The sequence below is a fragment of the Python bivittatus genome, unplaced genomic scaffold (assembly GCF_059951505.1).
Source record: "Python bivittatus isolate LINGU-HERP-01145 unplaced genomic scaffold, Pbiv_v1 ctg000670_np1212, whole genome shotgun sequence".
Lineage (NCBI taxonomy): Eukaryota > Metazoa > Chordata > Lepidosauria > Squamata > Pythonidae > Python > Python bivittatus.
In genome coordinates this window covers 11,080,860-11,102,679 of record NW_028277094.1, presented here as the reverse complement: position 1 = coordinate 11,102,679, position 21,820 = coordinate 11,080,860, and the positions used below count along the sequence as shown (strand labels likewise).

Below are 21,820 nucleotides of genomic sequence, written 5' to 3'. Positions count from 1 at the left end.
GAAGGAGGAGCTCCAGCAAGAATGAAATGGGTTGTGTAGTATTTTCTAGTGGTCAGAAGTGGGGTCTTTGTGGTCCAGGCAAATTAACTCCTATAGCAGTGTTTCTCAACCTTGGCAACTTTAAGATCTGTGGACTTCAACTCCCAGAATTCCCCAGCCAGCATGGCTGGCTGGGGAATTCTGGGAGTTGAAGTCCACAGATCTTAAAGTTGCCAAGGTTGAGAAACACTGCCCTATAGTTTTCTATTCTGAGCATGCAGATGAATAAGAAAGGAAGAGGCACCATGCAGAGCATCAATGCATCTCTATCTATCTATCTATCTATCTATCTATCTATCTATCTATCTATCTATCTATCTATCTATCTATCTATCTATCTATCTATCACATTAATATAGCCGCCCATCTCACCCAAAGCAAGTCTGGGCGGCCTATTTCCTATTTGTCTAATTTCCTCTTCGTAATGAGGCCGACCGGTGGACAGGGAAGGGCAGTCGTTCCTTGAGATGCCTCCGGCCGGCGACCGAATCTTGCTGGCTGCCGACGAATCTCACGAGCATCGTTTTGCGTCGCCAGATCTTGGGAACGCAAGCCGCTGCTCTTTGTTTGCCGCAGAATAGCGCCCCTTTTGCCTTCTCTGCCGATCGATTTTTTAGAAAATGGCCTGTTTCTTCTCCCCCTCCGCCCCCCGCTTATCACTTAGTATCCGAGCAATCTGCAATTCCACTGAATTGCTTGGGAATGTCTCCAGAGAGGGGCTTAGAAGCGGTAATCAAAGCGTCAACGCAGAGGGTAATCCAACGCCGGTGCCTTGCCTTTTGCAAAACGAGGCACCTTTGTGGCACGCTTAGCCCATTTGGAGCATCACGAGTCTGCTAATGAGCCACTTTTCCTTCTTCCAAGCGTCTCTTTCTTGGTCCGTATAATTGCTCGCCTAATTCTGCAAAACATCCTTCTGCATTTGTCAAGAACAGCACACTTGTTCACTCTGTCGCTTCTTTTCTTTTTTGGTTAGGGATCTTGGGAACAGAAGAATGGAAAGCAATCTTCCCAAAGGTAAGGGGTGCAATTCTCCATTTGCCAATCTTTTCGCCATCATTTGCCAGGGAGCGCCTGCTTTTTAGCCCCCCAGAACTTGCCTGTCTGTTGCAGAGGATTATGGGACATTCTACCCTGGCCTTCAACTCCCAGAATTCCCTGCCAGCATGGCCAAGAGGGATGGACAATCTGTCTGCCAAAGAAGTTTGTCAACCCTGTTTAGTTTAGTTTTTTTTTTTTTAATTTGTAGTCTCCCAAATTCAGCTCAAGGCCCCTGGGTTCTGAAGCATTAGGAGGCTGGTGTCAACCAGGATGACTGGCAGCCCTCAAGGGGTTGAAATTTTGGAACTGCAAACCATGATCTTCACACCTGAAGGGAGCTGAGGGGGAGAAAGCAGCAAGTTGCTTTTATCTGGCTTCTCGGCTAGGTGGGATTAACTGTGATTTCTCCCTGACTTGAGTGGATCTCAGACTTACAGGGGCATAATGTGCAAGAGAAGAACACACTTATCCTCCTGGTCTTAAGGATTAAAAATAGCACCTTAAATTACGTGCTGGAAATAACCGGCAACTAGTGCTGTTTTTTGACATGGGCATAATCGGTTTCCAGAATCAGGTGCCAGTTAGCACCTTGACTACCACGTTTTGCATCAACCACTTGGAGGCAAGGGTGCTATCACTAAATTGACTTTCTAGAAGGAGAGGTAGGAGGAAGTTCTTCCGCACAACACCTTCTCCCTAAGTCCTGAATGGGTGCAGATCCTTCTCGGTTCTGTGGAGAAGAGGGCGTGCACATCACTTGCTTGGGAGCTGGCCCAGCTGATTGACATGGTTTAAGTGTTGGCTCCTGGTATCAAAGACCCACAGACTGAATCTTCTGTGGTTGTGTCTCTGCTTGTGTTTTCAGATATTCCTCAAAGGCCATCGTCAAGGCCACGTCCGATCAAGGCACGCTGGAGATCATGCTGAAGCTACAAAACACCCTGTGTGGTGATTACACTGAAGATCAATTGTCTATGAGTGTGAAGCAAAAAGATACAAATGTCAATTCCTTTGGTAATATAGTCCTCGGATTCTTTTTATCCTAAGGTTCTTCCAGCTGAATGATATGCGGGTCCCCCTTCTTTCCATACAATAACCCTGAGAGAGTAAAATGAGAGCATCTCAGGTCAAGGTGACCCAATACACTTTGGGCCCGGAAGCAGACTTCAGACTAAAGTCTCTGGTCTTACCCCAAGGGATTCATGGGTCCCAGAATTCACACCACGAGAGGACACAGCACTGGAGGATAAAGCTTGTCTCCAGCTGTAAGGCCGGGGCATCCTATATATCACAGCAGCTAAGCTGCATTCCTAGGAATGTGTCCACAATGTTTCCGCCCCATAAAGGATATCTGGGTCTCCCTTTGTGGCCACCTTGTTTCCTTATGAGTTGCAAAGCAGCTCTTTCTGTATTTGGGATCTGCTGGTAGTGGGTCCATGGGCTCAAACTGTCTTTGACCAACATACTCTGTGAGATCTATTGGATGAGGGAAGCCATGTTAGTCCATGGTGGCCAAAAATCAGGAGTCTGGTAGCGCCTTTGTTTGTGAACCTCCAGGGAAGGGGAAGAAGTCCCTCCATTGGGTAACCCATTCCACTCATGCAGCTCTTAGTGAAATAGTTTGAGAGCGAAAGATGAGGGGATCTTCTTCCATTCTTACCCCTCTTGCCCCAAAGATCCAGAGTCATGTCCCAAACAGACCGTCCAGTCCAACTACAAAGGGATCTACACGTGGCCAAAGACGGTTCCCCCCGATGTGATGACCTTGCCCTGTGAGACCAACCAAGAGTTGAGAGCTACCCGGGCATGGTAAGTAAGGGTCCCATGGTAAGCACCAGCTCCCATTCCTTACCCCCACCCCACCCCACCCCACCCCACCCCAGCATCGTACCTCATATGGTTTTCAGCAGGCCCAGTTTTCCAAAGTTGGCCAAGCTCCAACCAGGAAAAGATCTCCATAGGGCCGGCCATCATATCTCATCCAGAAGATGACTGTCCAGCTCCTGGGATATATGACCCTCCCTAATTCTTGCTCCATGGGTCTTTCTCTCCTGTGATGATAGTTCTTTCAGGCAATTCTTGTTTCCAGATGCTGCTGAATGCTTGGGTTTCAAAGTTGTCATGCTGATAATTTTCCTTGCGTGTGGCTAGCAGGGGCAAGCGGACACTGCTTATCTCCACAAGGGAAATGAAGGCCGTGGTGGTTCTTCTGTGGCTCTGAAGTTGACTACAGTGGGCTGTTTGCTAAGACGGGATGGTGAAATTTATTAGAGCCCAGCCAAGCATGATGAAGGGGGTGAGACTAAAGGTTGCAGCCACATTCGATGTGAAAGAAGGCAGGGAAGTTGATTCAAACCTGTGCATATTTGCTGGCAAAAAAATGGGGGAAGATTGAGATAGGAGCCACTGAAAGAAAAAAAAGCCACATGGAAGCTTCTGGTCATGATGGACAGACTCTTGACATTACTCCATCCTGAATGGGAGGCAGGTGCCATCTTTTTGATGTGGGGCAGCCCTATATTCAAGGAAAGTTTAGCCAGCCAAAATGAAAAGCAAAGGGCAAGTCAAGAAAATGAATGAAAGAATGACTGCTACGCTTCCAATGCCACTTAACTTCTCTCTTTTATTTTAAAGCTTGATTAGCATTAAGACTGAAAAAGCCTACTGGAGGAGGCAGAATGTGACTGCGTGCCCTCTGTTGCAAGGGCTGCCAAATAATATAATGGATCTTAAAAATGTCACCATCACAGAGGGTAAGCTCCTGGGGTGGATTTGTTTTCATGCCGAAGGATGCTAAAGCCACTCTTGATTTGTCCAGATGGAGACCCACTACTTTTCTTCTATAGCTACACCTAATGAAATTCTTGAGAGCCAGTTTGGTGTAGTGGTGAAGGCACCAGACTAGAAACTGGGAGGTGGTGAGTTCTGGTCCTGCCTTAGGGACAAAGCCAGCTGGGTGACCTTGGGCCAGTCCCTCTGTCTCAGCCCTAAGAAGGAGGCAATGGCAAACCACTTCTGAAAAACCTTGCCAAGAAAACTGAAGGGACTTGTCCAGCAGTCTCCAAGAATCGGACACGATTGAACAGATTAAAAACAAAATGAAGTTCTAGTTCTGTCCTCTTTCTCACAGGTCCTTCCTTGTAAGCTGTTGTGGTGGTGGGGAGGGAATAAAAGAATGGTAGTGTGGTCTAGACTCAGTCTGCAAGGGGGAAATTGCGTGTTTGAATGTCCTGCACATGGAAACACAGTCTCCCTGAAAGTAAGAAAAAAAACCCTACCACCTTTCTCCATGAGGTGCTAGCCTTCTGCTTGCAAAGAGGCCCACAATGCAAAACGCAGAACACTTGTGAGCAGTGCAGCAGCTTCTGGCAATGACTGAGTTCTCTGTCAACACAAACTTCCCCGTTTGCTCTGTTGCAGAAAATGCTGAAGAAGTGGCAGATCACATTTTATCTCTCTTAAGTGTTTCCGATCCGAGTAAAGACGAAATCGAGGTCCTGATGAGCAAGCTCACGGATATCGCCAACTGTGAAGAAATCAGCCTGACCCTTGCTAGGAAGGTGCTGCAAATTATAAATATCTTTATGGAAGATAAAATCAAGCTGCAGGACGTGCAAGTGGTGCTCAACAAGTAAGGAAATGAACATGGTCACCTACTTAGCGGAAGATCAATTCACTTCCACTTCTGAGAATCAGAGTTTGGAGGGGGGCCTTGGAGAACATCTAGTCTGTCCAGTCTACATGATGAAAGAAAGCTGCCCCGATAGAGAACTCCTCAGTCTTTTATTTAGAACAGTGTTTCTCAACCTTGAGAACTTTAAGCTGTGTGGACTTCAACTCCCAGAATTCCCCAGCCAGCATGCTGGCTGGGGAATTCTGGGAGTTGAAGTCCACACAGCTTAAAGTTCTCAAGGTTGAGAAACACTGATTTAGAAGCCCTACCGAGGCAAAACCTAACCCACAGAACAACATCTCCAACCTGTGAACTACCAGTCCCATCACCACGTGCCAATGAACCCACTGGGTGTGTTGACTGTGGACCATAGAGCTTGGAATGCCATACATCTGGGGGTACAACTAGAGGTAGGCAGCCGTAGCAGATAAATGTTTACTATGTCCTTATGTTGAACAAGCCAATACAATCAACCCAAAGAAGCCAGCATTTCAGGAGGACGGCTAGTTTTTTACGTGGACACTGAAGTCCTGCAACCTAGTGACAGGTGTACTGCGTAGGAATGAGTTTGGACCACGGTCGCCAAGCGTCCATTCTGTTTCGGTCGCCGAGCGGTCCTTTCAGACTCACTTTTATGTGAAATGAATAGCTATATAAATACGATAAATAAAATTAAAAAAAAAATCTCAGTAATCCTGTACCCCAGTTGGTGCTGTCTTCTTCTTCCTCCAGATGTTTGGTCCATGGGAGACCAAGAGCTCACCATCATGGCTTGACATTGAAAGACCCCTTACATCAACACTGACACTCTCTGGGGGAAAAAAAACCATATATGATGCCAGGAAGTTGCACATCCCAGCCTGTCAAAATTTCAAAGCCAATCTGTTCTTTCCTAGACACGAGACCATAGAAGGAAGGGAATCTTTAGCACATCTTGATCAAATATTGGCATTTGAGGACCAAAGAAGTATTTTGGCTTTGATCTGTGGTTCTTAAAACTAGGGGTAATGACCCCCAAGGGATATTCTGGGGGCATTGGAGCAATTTGTATTGCCTTATTTGTGAATTGAGGATCCAGTTTCAAAATGCTTGTGTAAAACAGTCTGGAACTGGAGCATTCATCTGGGATTAGCGTCCATAACTTTTCCACAGACTTTGGAGGACAAGGCAAAAGTTTGGCCTCCTTTCTATATTTTTAAAAACATGAGAACCCAAAGAGGGATGAACAGCCTGCTTAGAATAGACTGTAAGCTTGCCAGAGAAAAAAAGTTAGACTGTGTCGTGATTCTAGAAATTTTGTGCCTCCTACTAGATTTCCAACTTGCCCAGAATCCTGTCTGCAGCCTTTTGGTAGCGAACTGACACCTTTTCCAAGAAAAGGGAATTCTAGGGTTTGAAAGAAAAAGGATCCAATTTTTGCTTCTCCTCACTCAGATCTTTAGCAATTTTCTTTTTTTTGGCCAGGTATGCCTTTGCACACCCAGAAGTGTGGAGAATATGCTTTCTGCCCGAGCAGCAAATAAGAAATGCTTTTTACTACAAGTCAAAACGAAACATCTGAAGATGATGGATAGGCCCAGTTTCAGACAAACGTTTTTGTTTGCCACTGTGACACTTTTTAGTGTGATTTTGGGTAGCAGATGTGGTGTGAAAAATGGGGCGTCTGGAGGCAGAATATATGCAACAATAATGTTAGCATGAGCACAGCTTGCTGGGCCTTGAATGCCGGTGCATCCTTATGCAATTCCTCCTGTGGTGACTTTCTCACCACCTTCCCAGTTCCAAGTGAGAACGCAGCCATGTGGCCCTACGGAATTTGCTGCCCGTTATGATGGGCCTAGTTTAGATGGTTTAAGAAGAGAACTTGACCACTTCAGGAAAGATGGGGTTGCTGGTGGCTACCGACCTTGGTGGCTGTCTGCTGCCATCTGAATCCCGGAAAAGCCCTCTCTTGAGGAGCAACGGTGGAAGAGGTTGATCACCTGTCTCTGAGCTTCTCAAATTCTCCTGTTTAGCCATTACAGAACACCAGCTGAGGACCTTTGGCGACATCCACAGCATGACGTTTCTGTGCCCTTGTTTGCTTTCTCTAGAATCTTAAGGCTCACGGAACAAATTGGTTTCAAGATGGACTTCAGTGGGAGAAACGAATCCATTGTCTTACCCAGGCTGGCTTTGGCTGTACTACGCCCAGATCCCATGAACTTCCAAGGAGTTGCTTTTGGGATTGTATCCTACACCCTGGAGACAAACCCACAGGTGAGTCACTTTTTACATGCTGTGTTTCTCCCCACATCTGATCACCTGTTTCTGCCACACCCAGGTACTTCCTGAATTAGTATCATTTGCTGAGATAAAAGGGTGCTGGTTTCACCCTCTGGATTTTAGTGCTCCAGCCGAGTGTTTTGGGGGAGATGGGGGGCATCCTGGAGGAAAAAAGTGGGTAGGAGGGCAGACCGTATCAGTTTGCCTTCTAGTGGATTTTTTTGTGTGTGTGTGATCTGTCCTACCCACACATAGCCATGTGTCTGGTGCACCTTTCTCCCATACAGCTGTTTTTCAGGAATGCCCACATGTTTTCACAATTCCAAATATTTCTGGCTGAGGACTGTGCTTTTAAACGAAATCAACTCTAGATCTTTTTCCATACAGCTCAGTATCCATGCAACACCTTTCACAGATGTCCAGGCCTCGATATATTTGCCAAGAATATTGAAAAACTACTTAGGGCCCCAATCTTTTGAGGGAGAAGTTTTCATGGGGATTCAATTTACCTTCTTTGGTGCACCGTCATTGTTTGAGGTAAGTAGGCCGAGAAGAATTCTCAGTATAGTTGCAAGAGAAGGAAGAATATTCTCAAGAGAAGAAGGAACCTTAGGAACTGATGTGAAGGATGAGAGGAGCACCTGAACCCCAAGGTTTAATTTATGACTCCCTCATTCTGGTGGCAAGTGGTGATAGATGGTCCTGAGGGATGGGTGGGAGAGAGAGAGGGGAAAAAAGATCTGTGTTTTTCTTTCAGGACAACAGTTTGAAGAACAAACTTCTGAACACCTATGTTGTGGGTGCCAGCATTGAAAACAAGTCCGTTCAAGGCCTCAAGGAACCACTCAGCATAGTTCTGCACCACAGAAGCCCGCATGTGGTATGGTATCACGTTGCCAAATGCATCTGGGTTATTTTCACAGCACTGAAAGGCACTGCATAGCTGGCCCTTTCCTCTATGGCTGATTCAAGAAGGCTGTGGAGTAAGAGGTGCCTAGAGATGTCCGGAGAGCCTTCATTTAATCAAAGAAAGAGGCTGTGTTGGAGATCCTAGATCTTGGTGGAGTTAGAAGAATGGAAAGAGGAAAGGATGCAGCTCGCTTGGCATGGTTATGGATTTATTAAGCTAAATTTTCACTCTGCCTATCATCCTGTCAATGAGAACCCACTCGTAGCACTAAACGAAAGAGGAACAACATTTCCTCACAGGGCTTCAGCAAAATAAGATGATGTAGGTAACATAATTGTTTGATTACAATTTTAAGACTCAATTAGCAGATCAAGTAACAGTGTTTGCCTAGAAAGGGAAAACAACTGTCCAGCCATTACTTAAGTCAAAGTCTTAATGCAATGAGTCAGGTGGCCTATATTTTTAATAACCTAACCTAATGCATGCAGATATCACCATTTTTTTTTACCCAGGCTCTGAATATCAATAGTGGGGGGAATCCAACAATATTGAGAGGGCACTGAGTTGCCCAACCGGTATGCCGCAGCTGAGAAAATCCTGCTCATTTCTGCTAGTGATAGCCTAAGGAGCAACTCTTGCCTTGAGTGAACAGATGGTCCATCAAAGGTTGCGACTGGTATGGCCATACGTGGGAGTCATTTCCCATCTAGAACTTCCATTGCTTAAGCCATTTTCTTTCTCTTTTTTATTACTAGGACAATGCTACTGTGCACTGTGTGTTTTGGGACTTCAGTAGGAATGGTGAGTACTGAAGAATCCAAAGATGAAATTTTGAGAGATGTAGGGCAACGCCTTCATGCTGGAAGAAGCCATTTCACTCTTTCCCAACCATACTACCTGAAATATTTTTTTCTGGAGATATCAGCTAGTGAATCTGCTAGTTTGCAGGGAACTTTTGCACAGACAGGAGAAATTCATCTAACGCAGTGTTTCTCAACCTTGGCCCCTGGAAGATGGGTGGACTTCAACTCACAGAATTCCATGCTGGCTGGGGAATTCTGGGAGTTGAAGTCCACCCATCTTCCAGGGGCCAAGGTTGAGAAACACTCCTGTAACATATCAGGTCCCACTCCCAGCAGAAATGATGGCTCAAAACCCAGACAGCAGAGGGAGCTTTGAAGCTCATTTGCTTCTATCACCAACAGGAAATTGGTAATTTGGCCAGTGTTAGAACACAGTTTTTTCTGAAATCAAGTGCAAATGCACCCTCCTCTGCCAGGGCCAATATTTTAAATTGTGGGGTGGGGGAGGTGGGCATCTGGATCCTTGGTTGCAATTAGGCCCACCTCCTGTTCTTAAACTATGCTGCAACAGAGTGTTTGAACTCTGAAAAAAAAAGTGAAAGGTTGGCAAGTTCCAGTGTGTGTGTTCGAGTGTTTGTGTGTGTGCTGAGAGAGAGAGATGAAAGGAACCATAAGAGAGGTCATAATCTAAATTAAGCCACCCCAATAAAGAGCTGTCCACAAAGGGGAGCCCACACCTTTTGGGGTCATTCCTTCCATCCGCACGTCGCTCCAAACCTCTGAGTGAATACCGTCCTTTGCAAATGGACAGTGGCCCCCCATCTTCTTCTTTGGTACTTACGTCCTCTCTTACCTTGGGGGGGAATTCAGGGTGGACAGTTGCCCAAAACTGGCTCTCTGTTTTCCTACCATCTTGACATGAAAACGGCCATCTCAATCCTCACTCCTAAAATCTATTTTAAAGGGGGAAATCACATAGAACTTCACTCCCAAAACCCCGGATGAAAAATCCTGGTTGGTCCTACCTATTTTTCATCCTTAGCCTGCCCGCTCCAGCTTTCAGATCCCCAAAAAGCTTAATGTGTCTTCCTCGCTCTCAGTTCTTTTGCTCTGTTCCATCCCTTTTGATCCCAAGTTTGTCAAAAGAGCTGGGGTAATTCAAAAAAATGAATGCCAGGAGGGAGAAACAGACTGAATTCAAAGCAACCTTTTGGATGGCCTCAGATATGCAAATTTTATCTTAAAATTCCTGGGCAATTCCCCTGGTTGGCAGAAAGCTGATCGTAGAGAATTATATGTTGTGGTTAAACTAAATCATTTTAATATCCTTTCGTCCCATAAGTTTAGTGACACTGATCCACATGGGCAATCTGGAGAAATGCCCAACGGGAGCATAAAATATTTAATTTCCTCCCTTGGACCCCTCTCAGGTGTGCGGCTACACGTCAGGGTGTATCTCTATTCACGCTCCCTCCACCCCTCAAGACGCATGTGAAGTCAGGGAACAGCTATAAATGGCAGTCAGGAACCATTAACCACGGGTGAAATATTTCATTTCTATGCTGTGCAGATGGCCTGGGTGGCTGGAATACCTCAGGGTGTGAAATAAAACATACAGATAGGATTTACACGATCTGCAGCTGTAATCATCTGACCCATTTTGGAGTTTTGCTGGTAAGTTATTTTCAGTCTTTGCCAGGGCTTCTTGCCCTAGTTACAGCGGGGAAAACAGAGTGCGTATATACAGTCAATTTCCTCTAAACTGCAGAGACATCCTATTTTTCTAAAATTCCTCCAGTGCCAAAGCAGGAGATAAAACCAGTAGAAGCAGCGCTGGGAGAGGGTAACACTGACAGAGCTTCCTCCTTTGGGGTGAAGGTGACGCTAATTAGGAATAATGGGAATTGTCATCCAGAACATCTGGATGGCACCAGATGGGGAAGATTGCATGGACTCTTTTTCTTATGTATTTTTAGGACTTATCTCGAACACCACTCAGTGATGCTGATGAGTGGGTTTTAACATTGGTGACTTATGTGGGATGTGGCATCTCCTCTATTTTCCTGGGCTTGGCACTGTTGGTGTATCTCTCCATTGAGTGAGTAGAGTTGTCTGTCCTCTGTTATTTTCTGGACTCACCAAAATTTATTTAGATTTTGTTTCAATCCCTAGTTCTACCACTTTGTACCAAAGTTCCTGCAAATCTTATAGGGCCAAACTACATATTACATTAATCATTTATAGATAGATAGATAGATAGATAGATAGATAGATAGATAGATAGACAGACAGACAGACAGACAGACAGACAGACAGACAGACATCAGAATGCTCCCCTTCTTTTGAAAATAAAACAGTGATCAGCAGGGTTAGCTTGACTATTAAGCAAAGTAAAGCAGTGCTGGAGGACATCAGTGGGCACCAGAGGATAGAGTAAGAGGTGTTTCACCACCTGCTTTGCATCCATAAGCTAAGATGCTGTCACATAATTATTTCTGAGGTAAGTTCAACCAACATTTGCATTGGTTGAGTTGGGAGGTCCTATCACTCCAATATGCAATAAAGTTCTGCTCAACTTCTGGATGTGCAATGAGTGGTGGGTGATGGAAGCACTATTTTTCCTGTCATCTCAGGGAGCAGAAGCTCTTAGGCTGGCCATGGCACTGAGAGGTGGCCCAAGCATACCCCCCAGCCTTTTGGATCCTAACAAAAGCTCGTTTTCATCTTCTTCTGGCTGCTCTTTGCTGTGGAATGCACTTCCTGGAGAATGTTGGGACACGGTCACTTTTTGGAAACAAAAAGGGCCAGCCATACCATTGAGCAATCAACAAATGCTCGGAGGCAGCGTCCAAGGATGAACGGCAGGCTGTTGGTGGACTGGTCCATGCATGTAGTGTGGGGGCTCAGCTATAACTGTTTTGTAGGCCAGATTTCACCTGCAGGCCACCATCATCCTGATCCCAAGTCCCTGGAGCTGCCTGCAGCCCAGTCATAGAAACGTTATTCACCCCCACAGAGTGTGAATCAAGGAAATCAAATAATGGTGTATATGCAAGAAATGAGATCTGTGGGGCAGGGGCAGGAAGTGAATGTCTTTTTTCCTTTTCGTTCCAGCAAAGTTCGCGAGGATCACCCTTCCAAAATCCTCATCAACGTTTCTTTTGCTTTGCTTGTGCTCAACCTTGTGTTCTTGCTGAACTCCTGGCTAGCCGCGTTTCAGAAGCACGGCCTGTGCATCACAGCTGCTGCGGCCTTGCATTACTTCTTGCTGTCTGCCTTCACCTGGATGGGTCTGGAGGCCATCAACATGTATTATGCCCTTGTAAGAGTGCTCAACACCTACATTCCACATTACATGCTCAGGTTTGCCATCGCTGGCTGGGGTGAGTGTTGGTGGTTTGATTTTTATATGAGCAGACCCAGTTCGTACACCTGTGCCGGGGTACCTGATCGCGCACGCTTCAAAACTGCAGCGTGGTTTACATTTTTAAGAGACGTGTGCCATATGTGCCTTTCGGCATGGGCATGTGAGAGGCATTGATGCCTCCAAATAAATGATCTATGGTACCATCAGATGGAGATGCAACCTATCTCTGGATACCAATTGCCATCAAGCAACGGGAGGGAATGAATGGTGCCTTGTCATTTTGCTTGCAATCTCCCCATTGGGGCGTTTGGTTGGCTTCCTGAATTATGGGGTGGGGAGCAGAGAGGCATAACTCCTCTGGGCTCAATGTCTGGGCCAGGCACTGTGTGGCATGTGGAGGGCATGCTCCAGCGTGGGTAGGGCCACAATCCCTTGTGGAAGGAGTTGAGAGTTTTAAAGGGTAAAATTGGTGCTGTAAGCCCTGAACCAAGAGCCCTGAAGCAAATAGGACCAATATTTTCATTTTCATTTTTTTTTTTGCAGTTGTGGAGAGTTGGGGGGCTGTTGAAGGGTAAAATGGTGCCCTTCAGCCCCCTTACTCCACAACGGCATCTATGGAGACGTCAAAAGAAGAAGAAAAGAGCTTGTCTTCTAGAAGACTTCTAGATATGTTGTGTTCAGTTTAAATCTGGGGTAAAGGTGGCCCCAAACATAGGGTGATGCCCTACAGACATTATTGTTAAAATGTCATTTCTAATGTGACAGAGGAAGAAACGATTTCATACTTGATGGGAGAATGATCATATGGATGCTTTAATTTCAGTATGAAATCACTGAAATTAATTCTTAAGCTTCACAATTGCTCTTAATGGATTTTCTTACATGGATGTTAGTAAAGCAAATTCCTCCTTTGCTCACCTATTATTTCCCTTCCCTGTTAACTGGGGCTTCCCTACTTCATTTCTTTTCCCCAGTTAGGACTGAATTAACTTCTGCATGTGTTTCTCCTTTTAGGTTAATGCAGTCTTTGTTTTCTTGGGGTCCTTAGGAATTCCAGCAGTTATTGTTATTGTTGTCCTCACTATCAACAAAGATTTCTATGGGACTGAATTTGCTTTGAGAAGTGTTGATGGCCCATCAATGCTGTTGTAAGTCTCTTCTTTTGAATATTTTTACTTGAAATAACAGCAGAAGAGAAATTAAACTGAAGAAACCTATTGCATCTTTGGCTCCTAAATTGCTTGCATGCCTAGTTTAGTGTGCTGTTGTGGTAAAGGTATTGGGCTAGGAGCAGGAAAACCCAGATTCTAGTCTATCTTCAATCACAGAAGCTCACTGGGTGACTTTGGGTCAGTTGTTCCCTCTCAGCCCAACTTCCTCTGTAGGACTTTTGTTGTGGGGAAAAATAGGAGGAGGAAGCATTATGTAACATGCACAAGCTTGTGAATGAAAGGTGGATATGAATCAAATCAAATCAAATCCATCCATCCATTCATCCATGCAAGATACTGCTTTTACCGTTTTACTGTTCCTATTTGTCGAAGCTACCTTGAGCACTTATATAAACAGAAAGGCAGGGTATACATTTAATAATAAATAAACTAAATAGTTTGGCAGCATTTGGAGGGCCATCACTTCTCCAGTTGCATTGTTCCATTTGGTCACTTTTGGTTTCTAATGCCATTTTCTAGTTTTATTGTTAGGAAAGCTCTAGTACCCAGTTAAAAATTCTCAATTTACTTCCTACTAAACTACCTATTCTTGTCAGTGACACATACATGCATTTTCCCCCATTCCCTTCTTAGCTGTTGGGAGACCCCCTTCTCTAACTTTGAATGGGTATCTCCTTGAAAGCCCTGAAAAGAGAGAAATCACCAGTCTCCAGCTACTGGTTCACATTACCCAAATGTCAACCAAGCCACTTAGGCTATTGGAAGAAGAGGAAACGAGTCTAGCCAACTGGTGTTGCAGTACTGTGTTCCCCACACACCTTCCCTTGTCTTTCTCCAGTTGCTGGATTCAGGACAACTGGGTATTTTACATCTCTGTGGTTGGCTATTTCATCCTGGTGTTCCTGATCAACGTCAGCATGTTTGTTACTGTCCTTTGGCAAATCCGTGTTATGAAAGCCAACAGCCCCAGGCCAGGGAAGAACTGGAGCCAAGAGTTCCTCCTTGACTTGAAGAGGGTGACCAGCTTGACATTCTTGCTGGGCTTGACGTGGGGTTTTGCTTTCTTTGCATGGGGCCCCATGAAGACTGTTTGCATGTACATCTTTGCCATCTGCAACTCCTTGCAAGGTAAGTATCTCATGACAGGGTAGACTGGCTATGGGAGAGGGACCATAGCACAAGGAGACCACATGGTTTAGTTGTGATCCTTGGTATTTCCAACTAAAAGACCTGGTGCTCCTTCAGTTCAGTTGAAATAAAGGTCCGTCTCCCTAAGACACAATGGGGATGATGGGAGAGTGATTCCAAAACATCTTCAAGGTGACAGATTGAGGAAGGTCCAGGGAGACAATACTCAGGCCATGAGATAGTAGAGCAGCTGCTTTGGATGTAGGAGATTCGATTTCCAGGTGCTCCCATTAAATCTTTCCAATTGTAACCAAGCTAGGATTTGTGTCTGCTCTCCTTTTCCTCCCCTTTCTTCTCTGTCCCACCACTTCATCAGATTTCTCACTGACTCCTTTTAAAATTATACATTTCTTGGGATCAGATCCTTGCCTGGCCTCTTCAGTTCCCTGTGGTGTGGTCGAACATTTTGTGATGTCAGTTGAGGAACAAGAATACTTCCGGTTTTGTCCATGCTTTGTTAGTTTCCGTGGGAGGCTTTGATGCTTTCCACAACTCATCTACCACCTACACTCTTCCTCTAATTTATGAAAATCTTGGTGAGGAGGGAGTGTAGAATCCAAAGAACACAAATGCTACTTTCTTTTCTTTAGGGTTCTTCATCTTCGTTTTCTACTGCCTCATGAAGGAAAATGTGAGGAAGCAATGCCAAGTTCACTTCTGTTGTGGGAAGTTTCGGCTCAGCAATTTTTGTAAGGCACCCGTTGTTTCTTTCTGTTCTCATGTTGCGCTCCCTTCCTTGACCTGATGGATTCACACGAACTTGCATGGGTTGGTCTTACCCGCCAAGGCACCTGCAAGTATGTGATTGTTGCCCTCCTTAGAGTGAGGCATGGTTCAGGAGCAATGACTCAGCATGCTGTAAATGATTCTGTTGCAGAAAGCAGACTTTCTGCTTCTGTGCCAGATTATACATCGGTTTCCCTCAATTCCTCCATCTGATTTCAGACTGGACCAGCTCAACCACAATGCTGGGCTGTCACCCTCAAACCTTTGAGCGGGAACAGTCATGTCATTCTTTGAAATCATTCAAGTCATGCACAACGGGCTCTACGTCCAACGGCTCTGAAAGCTTACCAGAAGCAAGTCCAGATGTTGGGGTTGAAACTGGTGAGAAGGAACAAGGGATATTTTGGGGAATAAAGGCTTTGGGTACTCATGCAAAAGTATCCTAAAAGCATTTTTGTCTGTTTCTCTTCTGTGAAGAATGATCTCCCTTAGCTAGTAGAAAACCAGCACAATGGAGCTGATTTCTCAGCCAGCAGAGAGTTTTTACCGGAGGATTAAGCATTGAAAGCATCTCCTTTGCAGCCAGAAGTGGTATGTGCCACTCTTTTGCTCCATTTGTGGTCCAAGTCTAAGACACTTTAAAATGGAGCAACAGCCCTTCTTCAAGAGCTGAGTCAACCATGACTATGATCGTGCAACAAGCTCAACCAGACCATAGCAAGATTTCACAGATGCCTTCATACAACATACTAAGCTGAGACAATGTAGTCTTAGAAGATGGTGGTTGGCCTCTTGTGCAAACTGAGTGAATACAGGTTATTTTTGTAATCAGATTCAGCATGTTGGGTGAATGCAGCCATTCAGTAAGGTCACATAGACAGGAGAGCCATTTTGAGGCGGTACCATTCAGATTATAGGGGATTGTCAATGTATATTCCCCAAAGATTATAAAAGGAACCCTTTTTACAGAGTCGATAGTATATTCTAGAGAGGATTATCTCTTGGACTTTTCTTTCTTGAAGTGCTAAGTTTCCAAATTGATACTCTGCTATTTTTTAGGGGCAAGTATATCCAGTGGCTAAAAAGTATTCCCATCTATTTATATTTTAGATCACATTGTTTGCTGCAGCGTCAGCCATATGTCCTCAACTTTTCAGGCAGTCAAACTTCCTCGTGTGAGAAGAATATCACCAGGAGATGTTGAACTACACCACACACAGAAAAATAAAGTTTTGTCTTAAAGGGGAATCTTAGCTTTGGTTGACTTTCTGGAAGCTTACTCTCACAGCTTCAAAAAAGAAATTTTCACTCAAAATTCAGCCATCAGTCTTTTCCAAATAATTAAATGGAAGTGATGCAGTTAGATAAAAAGATCCACAGTGGGGATAAAAGCCTAACATTTGGGTATGCAAGTACTTGGCCCCCACTTCTGCATGACCTGTAAGCCACCTGTGATTCAGTAACCTTCCCTTCACTTTTCCTGGCTTGTCAGAAATGAGAAAAAGTTGGAATTGAGGTTGAAACTCTGCTGGAGAAGTTGATGTTTTTGGCTCTTCTTATGCTGTCACAGACTGCTGTAGTTTATTGTAGCCCACAACACCAACCTTCTACCCCTTTTCATACTGTAAGAATAAGGCATGGCTCCTTTAAGCCTCACTAGATTTCTTCTGAAGAAACCAAGCTTAAGATGCATTATTTGGCACAGGGCTCCCAAGGTTGTGTCAGGTGTGACCCTCCCAAATGTATGTTTTTCTTTAATCTAGTGTTTGGACTACTGTTGGAATTACCTCTTCAAGTCTCTGTTTCTCTACATAGCTTGTATTTCCAAGCAGCTCCTATTCTGAATTGTGCATGACCCCGGCCACCTGCAGGGTCTTGCTGAACTTAGTTAAAAAGCTCCTGAAAGCTGCAGCCTGGATTAGAATTTATATAACCAACAGGAATTTATTTGAGTCCTGGAGGAAAGGATCAATATCCTGGATTCTGCTTTGCCTTCAAGGTTGCAAAATATGGGGAGCAAAATGTACATAGGCAAATGTAATGGAAAATCATGGCTGGAAAACTGGGCCCTCCTCTGGGCCATCTCAAATTCAGTGTCTCCAAAGTTGACCACAATGTGCTTGGGTTGTAAAAGAAGGCCGCTTCTGTAGCCCCCTTGCCTGATGAAGCAGAATACAAAAGCTTGCATATCTTCCATCAAGAGACTCCTACGCAGCAGTGAGAGACGTGTGGGGAGGGGGAGGAGGAAGGGGCTGGGGAGGAATATTCAGCAGGCACCTTTCCTTAAAATGCTACTGGAACTTCATGTTTTAAGACGGTTAGGTTGATCAGAGGACTGGAAAAAGAGACAGAAGGACCTGGGTAGGCTGAGCCTTGAGAGAAGATGGCAGAAGAATATGATGCCAGTCTTCTTCAGATACCAGAAGGGATGTCACTCAGGAGGCCCGTGTCTTGTTCTCCATTGATTTTGTTGACCTAGGGCATAGGACGTGGAATAATGGACTTAGAATTGATTGACTGATTGCTGAACAGTCAAAATCCAGCAACATAACATAAATATTTGGACAGTAATTTAACAGTGGCACCAATGGTCTAGAGCAGTGTTTCTCAACCTTGGCAACTTTAAGATCTGTGGACTTCAATTCCCAGAATTCCCCCAGCCAGCTGGGGGAATCCAGGGAATTGAAGTCCACAGATCTTAAAATTGTCAAGGTTGAGAAACGCTGATCTAGAGAGACGGTGGGCTCTCTGCTGAATGGGTTCGAGCAAAGGCTGAAGAGGATTGGGGATGCTTTCATTTGCATTCCTGCACTGAGCAAGGGGTGGTCAAGATGGCCTCAGTGTCCATCCCCAATTCCAGAATTCCATGAGATTCAATCTCTCAAGCACCCACTTGCCTCCGATGATCCTTCAACCTGGGTGGCAGAGTGGTACCAGGTCTCTTTTAGCAAGGGAAGTTATGCTGGCCCTCAACATAGGCCAAAGAAGTTCAAGTGGAGGAAGAGTGTGGTGAGGCTATCCAGGGGCTGAAGAGTTTAAAGGAAGAGCAACTGCAACAGGCTGGGGGTTAAGGAATGTCATTGTGAACCCTGTGCTGAGAAGGGGGGGGGGCTATCTTTTTCCATCGCTTGGTGCCAGAGACCCTGGGTAAATGCTTGTCACACAAGTGACCAGTTCAGCATAAGATTAGGGTTTTTTTTTTTTTTAGGGAGGGGATTCTAGTGTTAGGGCACCATAGCTGACAAGGCCCTTTCCCCCCTCCCATAGGTGGGTCCTGGGCCATTGAAGAAGGAAATCAATTTACATTGGAGAATATGCAGGACAGAAGACCAGTTGCCAGATTTCTGGCTGCAAACGTTGTGGGGGGATGTTTGTGTAAGACCAGCTTCAGCATAATGGGTGGAGGGACATATTATTTTTCAATTGGGCTTTCATAACATACAATAAGCCACAAGGTGATTTGCTTGTTTGTGGCTTAGTGTGTTCTGAGCATCCAGCCAACTGTAGTTTATTTATGGCTAAACAAACAATGGCTTAGCACGTAGTGTGAAGTCAACCTTAGAGGGCGAGATCACTTGAGTGCGCTTGGAAATGAAAACTGGAAGCTATGGACTAATTTAGTCAAAGGGCAACTATGAAAGAAATGGATTGGAATAAAATGGAAAAACAAGAAAAGAAGTGGACAAAACCAAGAGTGAGTCTGTGCCTGAAGAAAAACCAGATGTTGCCCAGAGATTTTGAACTACAGTTCCCATCAAGTCTATTCAGCATGGCCAGTGAGAAGAATTTGTGGAGTTCTAGCTCAAAACAGCTAGAAGCAGCAGATATTTTCCTGTGGTTTACACCAAAAAAGTTCACCTTCGCCTTATCAGGGCACAAAACTGGTACTTCTTCTTCAACAGATGTTGACCTTGTTTTTTTCAGCTATTTAACACAGAAGCACCAGCCTGGAAGAGGTGCAGGTGGAATGATGTTTTTAAAACCAGTTAGAAGCAAGAAAACAGAGCAGAAACAAGACAAGCCTGTTTGTTTATGCCCAATGCAGAATGCTAATTATTTGAGAGAAGAGCGTTGCACCGGTCCTATTTCCCACCTCCTGCCAGATAGCACCTTTGTTCTTTCACTGCACAACTTCAAGGTTGTATCCTGTATCTTTCAAATGCTGCATTGTTCAAATTGTCATTTGGACTGAAGGCCTGTAATTTTATTAGAAGGCGTAAATCATGCAAAGCACCTCCCTGCAGAAGGTGCAGGGAGAAGAGAAGGAGAATGTGGAACGATCACTTTGAACCTCCCTGTGCAGCAGCTTCAAAGACCGACAGACATCTAGAAGCCGGAAAGGAGCGTATATTTAACTTTGGGGGGGCTCTGGAGATTGTTTTTGTTTTTATGACAAGGATGCATGAATCTGGAGGCGCACTGAACTCTTTAAATGCCCTGCTTACCACTTAGAATAAAGTGAGAGGCAAAAGATTCTGTGTCATAATCACTGGGAGAAATGAGGCTCTGTTGAGAAGGTTGTTTTGTACCAAAGATGAAAGGAGCATAATGGTTGTATTGATAATGCCTCTGGCTTATTCTGGGATGTTGGAATGGGGATCTATACATCCACCCCCCCCCCGACATACACCATTCTTTTTTCTTTCTGCTCTGAACGCTTCCCTAGCAGCTCTAAAAGGGGGGAATAATGAGGCAGCCCCGTATTTAATTCACCTTTTCAAAATGCAAATGTCATTTGCACTGTCTTTTTTAATCAGAGTGACTCAAGCCTTGTGAATATTAATATCTGCTGGAGAAGGATTGCCCGCCCCCTGGAAGCAGATCTGAATGACTAACAGCCTTTTACAAGCGACCCCACAACCTGCAGTCGCGCACTTTTAAAAGGCTCCTGAAATCCGAACAGACCAGAAACACAACGTGGCATATTCTGATGATTATGGGAGGGGGGGGCCTAAATCGCTGGGTAAAGGGTTTGTAATCAGTTCGCATCATTCTTCATTTGTAAAAGCTGGGGATGATTTTCCTGTAGCTCAAAAAAGAAAAAAGAAAAAGCTTTTTTAAAAAGTACTCTTTTTCTGGGGGGCATGAAGAGAAGATAGCTTGAGATTTATGGGCTTCCTTTGGCATGTAAGCCTTCTGCCTTGTGTAGCAGGATGATTGCTTTATCTTTGCAGAACAGTGGTGGGAACTGGCTGCGCCACGGTGAGGATCAGCAAGGCAGCCTTTTCCCCCAAAGGTGGGTGAACAACAACTACGATCTTCTTCTATGGCAACGATCCAGGGATTGAACATCTATAGCATGCCGTGGGCGCCCTCACAAAATGGCTGCCCTGGTGAGGAGGGACAGGAGGTTTTGTCCTTTGCTGTCCCTTTTAATCCTCCGAGATGGCTCCTTTCCTCTGGACACAACTGAGCCGACTCCTCTATAATGGGGTCACCTTCCGAGAAGGACACCGGGGTACCTGAAGACCCAGAAGCCTTTTGGCCAACAAAGATGCTCTCAGACAAAAGCTGCTCTTTTGCAGGGCAGAAACCCTCAGACTGTGCCAAACCACGGGTGGTCCAACCTTGGCTTGAAAACCTCCCGTGATGGAGCCCCCATGACTTCAGAGGGCAAGCGCTTCCACCCGCTCTCATGGTCAGGAAGTTCTTCCTTATTCTGAATTTGGATCTCCCTCTGTAAAGCTTCCACTCATTCATTCCTGTCCTGGGCTCTGCATTACCCACAGTGGTAAGCCACGGATTATATATCCGTTGGCTAAATTCAATCCTGGGCAGCCTAAATCAAACAAATCATGGGTTGATGCAGTGTTTCTCAACCTCAGCAACTTTAAGAGGTGAGGACTTCAACAAGTTGCAGTAATCAGTTCAGATCTCATCTGAGGCAAACGCTCTTTAGGTAACACCAGGGAAATTATTCTGAGCCCCCAGACCTCAGTAGAATATTGACCAACCGTACAGGTAAATTGGAAGCAACCCTGGGCCGTGCACAGGCAAAGTTTGTGAAAACTGTCTTAAAAATCAGAGATAAACAACGCCCCTCTTTTCTACTTCTCAAAGAACCCTGTCATCTCTAGTTTGTGACAGACTATTCATCTTTTTCCTCTTTTAAATTCCAGTTATTCGATAGGCAGAATTCCTACTCTTGTCAATTCGGTTTGCAAATAAATAAATAAACAAACAAACAGTCAAGAAGAAACCTGGATATAATCAAAAACGTAAAGGGCTGTTGACAGAATAGCATGCCAGGATAAAAAGAAACACTAATCTGATGTCTCTTTTCACATTTTGCAAATCTGAATTTACTTTCTATCTCTTCTTTTCCACTTTCACCCACAGTAGCTCTGAAGCGTATTCAAAAAAAGGGGGGGGGGGAAGGAAAAAGAGAGAAAAAGGAGAGAAAAAAACCCCAACCAGCTTCTTCACCTCCCACACAGTTCAGCAGTGAAATCTATGCATATTTGTCTCTATCATGCTTGGTGACTACACAGCAAGATGAAAGGAGTTGAATGTCCTGTAGAATTGATTTTCCCGTGAATTGCTTGGACCCCCCTCTCTCTTTCTCACTTTTGCACGGACATGACATGATATGGGGTGAGTTTTAAACGTTTCCAATCAATTTAATTCCACTCTGAG

The 21,820-nt window shown here is 44.9% G+C and overlaps 1 protein-coding gene across 1 annotated transcript; it reads left to right on the top strand.

Moving 5' to 3' along the window:
* Positions 1 to 506: 506 nt before the first annotated feature.
* ADGRG4 (adhesion G protein-coupled receptor G4) lies at positions 507 to 15,666 on the top strand. The gene is made up of 18 exons (XM_088151511.1): positions 507 to 587; positions 1,016 to 1,056; positions 1,946 to 2,094; positions 2,757 to 2,889; positions 3,715 to 3,833; positions 4,501 to 4,711; positions 6,847 to 7,012; positions 7,406 to 7,555; positions 7,776 to 7,898; positions 8,684 to 8,729; positions 10,302 to 10,405; positions 10,708 to 10,829; positions 11,846 to 12,114; positions 13,147 to 13,246; positions 14,109 to 14,398; positions 15,049 to 15,147; positions 15,404 to 15,565; positions 15,662 to 15,666. Exons 1-18 carry the CDS (start codon positions 507 to 509, stop codon positions 15,664 to 15,666), a joined length of 2,370 nt encoding a protein of 789 aa, XP_088007637.1.
* The last annotated feature ends 6,154 nt before the right edge of the window (positions 15,667 to 21,820 follow it).

Coding starts and splice junctions, on each gene's coding strand:
- ADGRG4 (XM_088151511.1), top strand. CDS start 507: ATGCCTCCGGCCGGCGACCGAATCTTGCTGGCTGCCGACGAATCTCAC. Junction 7,556..7,775: donor GTGCACCGTCATTGTTTGAG/GTAAGTAGGCCG, acceptor TTTTTCTTTCAG/GACAACAGTTTGAAGAACAA. Junction 13,247..14,108: donor GATGGCCCATCAATGCTGTT/GTAAGTCTCTTC, acceptor GTCTTTCTCCAG/TTGCTGGATTCAGGACAACT.